The sequence below is a fragment of the Dendroctonus ponderosae genome, unplaced genomic scaffold (genome assembly GCF_020466585.1).
Source record: "Dendroctonus ponderosae isolate FM_Combo_2020 unplaced genomic scaffold, Dpon_F_20191213v2 Dpon_F_20191213_11, whole genome shotgun sequence".
Classification (NCBI taxonomy): Eukaryota; Metazoa; Arthropoda; class Insecta; order Coleoptera; family Curculionidae; genus Dendroctonus; species Dendroctonus ponderosae.
In genome coordinates, this window is record NW_026017213.1 from 5,071,822 (window position 1) to 5,083,277 (window position 11,456).

General features: G+C 40.1%; 2 protein-coding genes across 3 annotated transcripts; one reads left to right on the forward strand and one right to left on the reverse strand.

Annotated features, from left to right (window-relative positions):
• Positions 1-407: 407 nt before the first annotated feature.
• On the reverse strand, positions 408-4,146 carry LOC109534707 (ferritin heavy polypeptide-like 17). The gene is made up of 3 exons (XM_019900461.2): positions 4,022-4,146; positions 3,772-3,885; positions 408-1,077 (listed from the first exon to the last, which is right to left on the reverse strand). Exons 2-3 carry the CDS (start codon positions 3,878-3,880, stop codon positions 503-505), a joined length of 684 nt encoding a protein of 227 aa, XP_019756020.1. The 5' UTR covers positions 3,881-3,885; positions 4,022-4,146; the 3' UTR covers positions 408-502.
• A 33-nt stretch (positions 4,147-4,179) lies between these two features.
• Positions 4,180-10,388, forward strand: LOC109534708 (ferritin subunit). Of its 2 annotated transcripts, XM_048662754.1 has the most exons (5): positions 4,180-4,264; positions 4,728-4,817; positions 9,620-9,897; positions 9,954-10,097; positions 10,154-10,388. In XM_048662754.1, the coding sequence occupies exons 2-5, from the start codon at positions 4,751-4,753 to the stop codon at positions 10,295-10,297; spliced, it is 633 nt and encodes a 210-aa protein (XP_048518711.1). In that variant the 5' UTR covers positions 4,180-4,264; positions 4,728-4,750; the 3' UTR covers positions 10,298-10,388. The 2 variants fall into 2 exon arrangements, with proteins under 2 accessions (XP_048518711.1, XP_019756021.1); XM_019900462.2 differs by lacking the exon at positions 4,180-4,264 and having other exon boundaries at positions 4,477-4,817.
• Positions 10,389-11,456: the final 1,068 nt, after the last annotated feature.

Sequence of the window (11,456 nt, forward strand, 5' to 3'; positions counted from 1 at the left end):
AATTCATGTTTTCGTGTAATTTGAACAAGATCCGAACAACTGGTTCAGCCCGATGTAAAGGCCAAGACAAGAAAAAGTGAAAACGAAATATTAACGAAAAACTGGAATTATTTGCATGCAAAAAGCCGGTCGGTGTTAATTAGTGGACGCGTGACTGGGAAATAGTCTTCATTAAAAATTTACTGCCGGTTGCAATTGCCTTTGGAAAAATTCAATTAATTCCGGCGCTACCGGCAGAGTTTGGGTTTTTTTGAGGGGCTAAAAGCCCTAAATCCCTCTAGTTTAACGACGGTTTGGCTCATTAAATTTAGCGCATGCAGCCATCAACACCGCTTAAGAACTACATCTTATTAAGGCCGAGCGGATCCGCTCTGGGAGCTTCTGGGCAGTAATCAAGCACCTTCACGTCACGAAACAAACTCTTTACTTAAACATTATAATCATAATAATCATTACATACATAGGCAATGTCCTGCCAGAGAACAACTACCCAAACTAACACTTAGTCGACGACTTTTTGCAAATACTCATCGAACAAATAGAGTCCCAAGGAGACATCTGGAGTGTCCATGATCTGGCTCAGGTCCTTGGTGTATCCAGCCAGATCCCTGATGATGTTCCTCTGCTTGGACATAAACTTCTCCTCCAGATGATGCGCCACTTCCGGATCGTGATGATCAGTCTTATGTCCAGAGGCAGCCTTATGGATATCAAAGGCTTTCTCAGCCAGCTTCTTTTCGATATCCAGAGCTTTTCCCAACGAGTGAAGCTCGTACAGCTCCAAAGTGGCTGCATCGTTGCTCACATCGTTTACTGTGTCAATGTTGCTGAAGCTCATTTCTCCTCCACGCGATGTTATGTACTTGATGGAGTTGATGGTGTCCTCCCACAGGCCATCCGAAAGGCCTCTGAACAGTTTCTCGAATCCGGGCCGATTCTTCAGGTAGTTTCCATAGTGGGTGGACAGAATGAGAAAATCGAACGATTTGTACAAAAGACTGTTGGTGAATCGCTGCAGTTCGCCTTCAACGGCATCGATCGCTCCATATTTCGAGTCACAAGTACTCAATAATCCCTCTGCAAACAAGAGGCCAGTGTTTTACAAGGAAAGTTACGCAGGAAATTCCGCTGTTTTTGTTCGTTCGCTTTCAAACAATATCACTCAATAGACAGTCTATTTTAGTGCTGCAGATAACGATAATCGCTTAAATGTTATGCACATAGATGACTTCCAACGCATAAAATGGGAATTAATTGGTCGGTTTGATTGATAACGTTTGATGGATTCATGTGGAAATTAACTATTTACTGTAGTTGCAGTCAAAAAGTTGCAATGAAAAATTAATCAAACGATATGGAATTTGAAGGCGAAAACTTCCCCTGTCCAACGCCGAAATTCCCAACTTTCTAGCTGCACTACTTTGGGAGATATTAATCGTTGAAAAAGACCTTGCGCGATTTCATGATAAACGTCACTAATTACCGCTTTGAACGAAAAATGCATTGTTTATGAAATGTTTGAGCGGTTTAGGATATGTTGACTTTGATGATAAACGATGACAAAATTCGACCAGTTTGAAAGAAATTGCCTCATAGAAAACCAGCAAGATTAATTGCAGAAAGTGAAGTTTGAAGTAAAGCCTCGAGAAGCCATTTTCGTTGCTCCGCTTAGAAGCTTAATGATGAAATCCAACGGGACTGAAGAAACTTTGCACTTTCCAATCTAAAGTCCACCAAGGTTTTGTATTTTAGACGCGACCAACCCAGAAAAAAACGCTTCAATCGTCTCGCAAACGTTTGCTCATGATAAACGTCCATTAAATTTGAATTTATGTTTTTTCTTTTCTAGAAGCTTATTTATAGAGAAGTTTGATAAATCCGACTGATAAACAGCGTTAAACTTTTGTCAGTTCTGATTAACGTTAAGGAGCTTGCACGTTTTTACCTAGAAGAAACTCATCAAAGTTTCAAAAAGTTTACAGCGAAAACACTGAAAAGCCAATTCATGAGTAACGTTGAATTTTTAAAAATGTTGCTCATGTTAAACGTGCATGACATTTTTTCTGGAAAAACTTGGTAAAACTTTCGTCCATCGAATAAACTATAGAAAATCCGATCATTGCAGAATTTTTTGTCGAAATGTGCTTGTCATGTTTTTAAAATGGCGGCTTTCGATAAACGTAAACGTCAAAATTTGGCATTTCCGCAGGCAGTTTGCTATTAGATCACGTTTGCAGATGAAAACATGTCCCTTTGAATGCAAACGTTACAACTTTCTAGTTTGTTTCAGTGTCAAAAACGTCGATTGATTGAAAAACGTTGAAGTTTTCTAAACGTTACTTGTGATAAACATAGATGAAACTGGCCAATTTGCTTAAAAACCAAATTTTTGACCATCAAATGTGAGAACTTCAAATTTACGAGAAATTTGCAGTTTATGGTTGAAAAATTACTAGCAAGTTTTGAAACGTTGGCTCTTGATAAACGTCACAGTAAAGTGGATTCCTAGTCAAAAACTCTGATGATGCAGAGTGAGAATGATAAATTGAGCGCAAAAATTGTTTTTGGTACTTTGAAAACTCTTGATCAAAGTTAATAAAATCAGCAATTTATGAAGGGAAAACTCCTAAAGCTTATCGAAGATACTTTGGCTCATGGAAAGGAAAAACTTCAAACGTCCGACTTCATTTCGTCCTTGTAAAAGTCAGCTAAATTTCGATTTTTCCGATGCCAGGGTTTGACAGGAAAATCCCAATTTTACGGACGTTTATCAAAAACAGAATCAACTCGAAACACTGAAGTTTTTTTGCTCCATTCACGTTGATGAAGATCGTTAAGTTCAAAATGGTGCAAAGCAAAAAAACTTTAGTGTTTTGAGATCATTTTGCTTTTGATAACTGTCCGTAAAATTGCGATTTTTCTGTGAAACCCTGACCATGAAAAACATGTCTACAGAGGAAACGTTTTGTTTTAAATCAACTCTTGAAAGATCGTTTGTAACATTTTGAACATAACGATCTTGATAAACGTGAATGAGTTTTGTCAATTTTTCTCAGGAACCTGAAGAAGGGTTATGGGCGAAATTTTGAAGTCCTACAGAGAAAACTTTGGCCCATCGGATGGAAAAACTTTAACGTTCTTAATTCTTGGAGTTTTTCAGATACTCATGGCTTTTCGGGACGTTTCGATTTCAGGATTAATGGAAAAAATGCGTTTTGTTAAATTCGGACTAATTAGCAACGTTTTTTTCCTAGTTCCGGTAGCGATCAACTGTTGAGTTTTGTTGGAAACGTTGCTATTGCTAAACGTTAGTGACTCACAGAATTTCAATTGTTTCCTTTGACAAACTGAAACTTTGTGGGCTTACGGAACAATCATTTTTTGTCAACGTTGGTTCAGAAAGTCTGAGGACGGGCAGGTTTACTGACAAAACTGGGTTGTAGATTACGGAAAAATTGACATTGAATTGTTGTGGCAACAGAGATTGACTTGGTTGACAGCGACAACTGTCAAGTTAGATCTAAAGTCACTTATTGACCATGTTCTAGCAAATAAAGTGAGCAACAACAGGACAAATTAAAAGCAAACTGTTTAAAACAAAGAGAAACGGCCTGAAAGATGACAAAGCTATTTCTAGGTTAAGCACTTGGGAAAATGGCGCCGTTGTTGATCAGCTGATGCGACGCGACTTGACACAACATGAACGCCTTTGAACAATCTAGACGGCACATTTTTCCACAACAAGTTCAAACCTGTTTTGACTATACTCACGTTGTTTGGACAGGGTGTTTCCATTTCTGCAGGCGGACAGAACGTCCTTGTAGCACTCATTGGCCGAGACGGCGGCCACAACAGCAGCGAAAATCAGAAAAGCCTTCATGATCCCTAAAAATCAAAAAAAGCAGGCGCTTATAACCTCAATGTCTTCAGCAGTAATGGACGGGGCGCAGGCCGAATGGCAAATGAACTCTTTGTGCTGAGGATTAGTTGATAAGGATAAAGGGGCCAATAGGGGACGTACCTGGTATCTTGCCAGCGAAATCACTATCGACTAAAACTCTAAACGTTAATTGTTCAAGGCGCAAACTTTTATTTCGTTTCGAACAGTTTGCACACGAAGATCATTGGAAAACACTTGTGTTTCTTACTACGCATACATTTCGCTGTTCTGGACTTTGAATTTACGGTGTTGTCAAGTTTGGGATTTTTAAACTTTTTTGGGATTCCGCAATTTTTCCTGGAGTTTTTGGCTTTGGAGTTAAAGGTAGGCAAGAGAATGGTCTAAATGATCCGGGGGTTGTTGAGGTTTTCCAAGTTTCACCGCCTCTAGGTGTGCCTTTGCGCACTTGGGAGGCCTTATGTGGGGCTTAATTGGCAAAAAATCCCGGAATTGAGGGTCGGAGACGTAAAATTGCCAAAATTTCCATCAGGAAAAGCCCTAATAAACCAAACTAGCTGGCAACAGAGCCCCGAAACAACGAAGCAAACAAAGAGCAAAAGCCCGACGCGGTTCGTGCGCAGTATGACTGTATCGCACTAATGTATATTTCCAGTGAGGTTAAGATAATGAGAAATTTCGTGTCGTGTGCATCAACAACACCCCAAATAGATTAAAAATCCACCGATAATCGTCTAGTTCGAATAGTCATCCTTCTGCACCAGTGCGTGTAAAGGCAGGCTGAAGAAAACGTGTCCAATCGTGACTAAGCGAAAAACTTTGTTCCCAGTTAACGTACAAACATCCGAAAAAATGAGGGCTTTCATCGTTAGTGCCACTCTGCTCTTCATCGTCGCCTGCGTCCAGGCAGAACTCCAATGTAAGTATATTAAAACAAAGAAAAGTAACTCGAAAAAAGTTCATAGTTGACGCCATGTTGTTTTCGTCCGCCATCTGATCGATTGTGCATTGTCATGACCTTTGGTTCGGGCCAAAAAGCCTTGGAAAAGCCACTTGATTGGTTAACAATGTGTTTTGACTGCGCAAGGCCACAGCTGGGGTCAGTTTAGCTCAGGGGTTATCGAAAATCGATCACGGCGCAGTAAACCAGGTCAAATGTCATGTTGTTTTGATTTACCGCCACTCGATCTAGGAGTTAAAATGCCACAATAGCCTTTGGAAGACTGCGGGTCCTAACCTAGACCAAACAACCAACATTTCTAGGCGCAAATTTTTCAATTGTTTGCTCCAGAATCGCTGGGGCACATAAACAAGAAGTGGGCCACGTTTTTGCTTGCATTTCTATGCAGCGTCATGTTCARGTGGATTTTGCAACTCAAAAAAAACCACGCAAATCTAAAACTTCTTGAATTGAAGCATTTTTTGAGAAAACTGCCAACATTTTTCCTCCGAGATATGAGCAAAAACGGGACGGAAAACATGAGATTTTGGTATAATCTTGAACCTAAGTGTTTGATATTCAAATTTCGCTTTCTGGGCCAAACCTATTCGAATTTCCTCTCACGTTGTTACGACTGAATCGAGCTTTCAATTCTCTATCCAACGATGCCAAAACGAATTCTGTGGCTCGAATGGTTCTTGAGAAACTTCGTAGAAAGCAGCGTCATGTTCAGGTGGATTTTGCAACTCAAACAAAATCCACGCAAATCTAAAACTTCTTGAATTCAAGCATTTTTGAGAAAACTGCCAACATTTCCTTATTGATGGTTCACTYTCTAAAAGGGCCATTTATTTCTCTCTAGAATGATGTACAAATGAGCGTTCTTGCTCATTTTGCCTCCGAGAAATGAACAAAAATGGGACGGAAAACATGGAATTTTGGCTTAATCTTGCACCTAAGTGTCTGATATTCAAATTTCGCTTTCTCGGTCAAAACTACTCGAATTTCCTCACTCACGTTGTTACGACTGAATCGCCTTTTCAATTCTCTATCCAACGATGCCAAAACGAATTCTGTGGCTCTAATGATTCTTGAGAAACGTCGAAAAAAGCAGCGTCATGTTCAAGTGGATTTTGCAACTCAAACAAAAACCACTCAAATCTAAAACTTCTTGAATTCAAGCATTTTTTGAGCAAACTGCCAGCATTTCCCCATCCGTGGTTCACTTTCTAAAAAGGCCATTTATTTCTGTCTAGAATGATGTACAAGTGAGCGTTCTTGCTCATTTTGCCTCCGAGAAATGAGCAGAAATGGGACGAAAAACATGGAATTTTGGCATAATCTTGCACCTAAGTGTCTGATATTCAAATTTCGCGTTCTGGGTCAAAACTGCTCGAATTTTAATATTTACTTCTCAGAATTAATTTTTTTGCGGATAAATTTCTTTCGTCTTTTACTTGAGAAAAATCCCTAAATCTAGGCAAAAATTCCCTAGTATGGCATCACTGGTGCTATGACCGACACATCGTTTCAGCAGCACCAAAGTGTTGCAATTTACTGTGGGTTCCCCTGACATTTTACCCAATTTATTGTGCGAACAATATCCAAGTATAAAGTCGATAAAGTCGCCAAGAAGATGATCGTGAACAATTGACCAATAAATCGGGGAAAAGTCGATTTAACATCATCAGATATTGATATCTGTTGTGTTTAAAAAAGTTCGTTTGGTCAGCTTGAATAAGTAGTAGGATCAAACAAATGCTATTCGTTAACCGCAGAAGGTTTTGTTTTAAAGTCATCCTCAGACATGGATTGAAACAATCCAAAATTGGTAACCAAAGCGCGGGACTTTTCATTATTTCTTCGGTGCAAAAATGAGTCAATTTTTGCCTTTTTTTTAGATTTGRTTCCAAGGCGTTTTACGGATCGATTTGGCAGATTTTTTCGAAACCAAMAATCGTCTATGCGTTGAAATTCGCTTTTTTTCTACAAAATCGATCAGTTAATCAGTGTTATTAAACTAGTCACAGGTTTATTGGGCAAGTTTTGAAAAATGTGTAAAATTGGTTGCTTTCGGGAAATTTAATTGAAAAATGGTTTGCTTTTGCCATTTTTTGAAACTGATGATTTATTTTCGCTTCTAAGTCGTCGTGAAAAATAGTTTTTTTTTGGCGTTTTGCTGGCACGAGTGACTTGCATCTTCAGCGGCAAATAATTGAAGAAAAAAAATATAAAATTCCGAAAAAGTCATCAGTTTCCAGTGAAATTCGCTTTTTTCCTACAAAATCGATCAGTTAATCAGTGTTATTAAATTAGTCACAGGTTTATTGGGCAAGTTTTGAAAAATGTGTAAAATTGGTTGCTTTCGGGAGATTTAATTAAAAAATGGTTTGCTTTTGCCATTTTTTGAAACTGATGATTTATTTTCGCTTCTAAGCCGTCGTGAAAAATAGTTTTTTTTGGCGTTTTGCTGGCACGAGTGACTTGCATCTTCAGCGGCAAATAATTGAAGAAAAAAAATCGAAAATTCCGAAAAAGTCATCAGTTTCCAGTGATGGTCGCAGAATCCAAACTTTTTTGGACATTTGGTTTCCAGGCTTTGTTCGTTTTATTTCGATTATGTTTTGGAGCAAGTTTTCTGCCAAAATCAGCGCTGGCTTGAGTTGGATAAGATCAAACATTTATCCCCAATTGACAAAAACTTCAATTTGAGGCAAAATGTTTGCATTTCTTGATCATTTTCTTCACTTTATTGGTTTTACAAAGTCTTCATTTTCTGTTGAATCAATTTAAATAATCTTCCATCGAGTTTGGGGGCTTAGAAAACACTTTTTTGCCTAGAATGCTCTTTTCAGGTAGAGTTTCAGATAAGTTCTAGATTAAGGTTAAGAGACGGATTTATCATTTCAAAACTCGGATGTTTCTTGGGTATTTGACTTCAAAATTTTTGTCTTAAAAATTATTTATCAAAAGTTATTCGTAAAAATTACTTCGGCTGATCTAAAAGAGAAAAATCCATGTACTTGACGTTTCGCAAGCACGAGTGGCCCGCATCTTCAGAGGCAGAAAATTGAAAAAAGAAATTCGAAAATTCCGAAAAAGTCGACAGTTTTGTAAATTTCCTGGTTTTCAAACATTTTGCGTTTCATTTCTATTATGTTTTGATGCTGATTTTGGTAAAAAGCGCGGGTTTCAGATGGATAAGGTCCAGCATTTAGCATTTCTTGAACATTTTCTTCACTTTATTGGTTTCAAAAAGTGTTAATTTTCTGTCGAATCAGTTTAAATAATTTTCTATCGAGTTTGAGGCTTAGAAACTATTTTTTTTGCATAAAACCAAGTAATAATGGCATCGCTAAAAGTTTCGTTTTAAAGGAAAGTTTTAAAATGAATCTACTCTTTTAGATCAGTTCTATATGGATGAGGTGGATTTATGTTGCCTTGAAAAGTGTCTGAATACTTGACGAGGTTTTAAAAATCATTTTCAACCTTCAAAACCTTCTAACTTGCGATTTTCTCCATGAAATCCATCAATGGCAAAAACTTGATTTTGTACTGAACTTTCGGCTGCATTTGAGACTTTGAAGGCTTTTGGATTAAGTTCTTTTCAGTTTTTTGACCGCGATTGAATAAATCGGGAAAAATCTTGTGAAAATCCAGGGTTTTCTTCAGTTGAATCAAGCAACAATTTTATTAGGCGGCATCAGAACCGTCCAGATTTCTGATCTAAGTAAGTGTAGAATTCAGATACGCTTAGAGATATTCTAAAAGGTGCTTGAAATAATCTCATTTCTCTGCAACCTTCTGAATACATGTGCATACAGTTTGCTGGAAAAATCCTTGTCCAAACGCAAAACATGAAAAGTTGCCGAAATCCAGCAATCAAACTTAGTTTTGGAGTAAATTTCCAACTGCAGGACAATCCTTAAGGCTCTGTGTTTCTTCCAAAATCCTGAGTTCTTTCGATTCTATAAAATGTTTATTTATATCGTACTGATTTGGTCGTTTTTCATTTCTTCACTCAACATTCCACTTCATTTGCTTACAAAACGGGCACCTGTTTCACTTCAGGGCCATCATCAGGATCTCAAAATCCATCCATCATCACTTAATTGAATGTGTTTCGTAACGCTATTAAAAAAATTGGATACTTGAAGAGCAGTTAATTGTGTTTTGAGTGCACAAGCGCTCGGCTGAACTTTGAGATTATTGATGCCAATAACCAACCAAGACTTTGTCTCTCGACCCAAAGTAGTTTTCAACGATTCCAAGGCATTTTTCTATTGTCACTCTCTATTCGGACGTGTAAGTCAATATTGGGTTACTTTATCGGAATCACGTAGAAGCGATATGGATTTCAAGTAAATTGACGTGGTTGAAGAGGAGGAATCGGGCAAAAACTGCCTACAAGGACTGAGTTCTTGAGATTTTTGGCCACTGGCGGGGAATTCATTTTCACTCAATTGAGTATAGGCTGAAACGAAAAAACCCCGATCAAACTCTGAGGGCTGATTCAGCAAATTCCCTACTGTCGGCAGGCAGTACATAAAAAACAAACCACTCGGGTTCTCCTACGTAGATCAGACGCGGAATTTAAAGAACGCCTAGATATAAATAGGGACATTTCAGCATTTTCCCAAAGCTGCTTGTTATCGGAATTGCTGGCGATGCGCAATTGAACATTGTTGGCATCAACAGATCAAACATGAGCGTTTAATTATAGAAAGTTCCGATTTCGATCAACAACATTGACGTACTGGGTTAAAAAAAATGCATTCCAGGCGAGCACAAGCAAGCGGATCTTCCGCAATCATGGATCGATATGCAGGCGCCTTGCATGAAGGCTGTGAGAAGCCACGTGGCCGAAGAACTGAAGGCTGGCCTTCAATATATGGCCATGGGGGCGCACTTTTCCAAGGACCTGGTCAACAGGCCTGGATTTGCCAGTCTCTTCTTCAAGGCTGCCAGCGAAGAACGCGAACATGCCATCAAGCTGATTGAGTATCTGCTGATGAGAGGACAGCTCATTTCAGGCGTCACCGATATGATTCCCTATAAAGTAAGTTTGGTCGCGTTCCTCCTCCTCCTCCTCAACGAATCGCTGATGGATTTCAGGACCTGACTTTCAACCTCACCTCCACCTTTACGAATGGGGCTTCCGCCCTAAGGGCGGCCCTGAACCTGGAGGCTTCAGTCACTGGCAGAATCCGCAACTTGATCCAAGTCTGCGAAGGCGATCCCAACTTCAACGACTACCATGTAGGTTGACTTAACGCCGCTTTTATGAAGGATCTACAAGAGTTTTTCTTTGGCAGTTGGTGGATTATTTGACTGGCGATTTCCTGACTGAACAGTACCAAGGGCAGCGCGACCTGGCCGGGAAACTGTCCAGCTTGGAGAAGATGATGGACAAGCACGGCGTGCTTGGAGAGTTCCTCTTCGACAAGAAGCTGGCCTAGATTAACCTCCCCACCCCCGTTAGCTTCCTAGAAGCTCTATTTACGCGTGATGATTATTTTGTATAAATTTTAAATAAATCAGTTATACGTTGAGGCCTCTTGTCATTTCCCCAAGCCTCTGTATGCTGGGCACCAACCCGCATCTCCCAGGTGTTGGTGACTTTTGCGATTTGCAGTCCAAACACGTCAAAATTCCCAGTTATCCCAAAATGGGCGATTGTGGCTGCGCCCCCCGACCCCAGTCCCGCTCTGGGAGACGCCCTCCTTTTCCCCAGATGGGCGGGAGTGGCATGCAGCGCATGCCCATGCAGTATGAGAGAAGGCCACCACAGGCCAGGTCCAGTAGCCCCCCCACAATGCCCCGCACTGGCCCCCCAATGATCAGAAAGGGGCGCTGCCCCTCCCCAGAACTACTAGGGCGAAGTCGCAACCTGAAGGCCACCACAAGGTCGCCAGACTTTGCCAAACTGGGCGCCACCATGGAGGAGCTGAGCAAGCTGGAGTTTGTGGAGATGCAAAACATTGAGGAGGACTTGAGGGACTTTCAGCTGAAGCGCCGCAAGCTGGTGTTCAATATTGCGTCCATCAACCTATCGAAGGCGAAGAAGTCGATCAAAAAAGCCGTGAGCAAAATGGGGCTGTGAACTTTCTTTGGGCGCAAATAAAAGTAGTCAAAAACTCTAGCGTTTGAATGACATCATAGCTGTACCTTGAAGCGGCCTTTTTCTACCAAACTCCCGATCCTTAACACTAAATCATGTCTAAAATCAGTCGAACAATAAGAGCATTATTTATGTTTTCTACACGAGAACCGCAGGGTTCAACAGCGCTCTTGTAATTGAACCATTTATTAGATCTGAAAAAATCAACATGTTCAGGTCCTTGACGGATTTTTTGCCGGCTGCATTGAATAATAAATTGTGCGATTTGCATACAGGGGCGTGGCTACATGTTTGTAAACTCGGCACTGTAAACAGGGTGGAGAAAATTCGCGTTTCGAGCCTATTTGATATGGAAATGTGGCCTTTCTTATGGAACCGGCAAAGGCTATGGATCAAAATTCCATTGGAAGTTAATCGCGTGGGCCCTAGACATGGAAGCCATGGTGAAAAAGAGGTTTGTTCTGACGTTTTGATAGTGCGAGTAACTTGCATCTTCA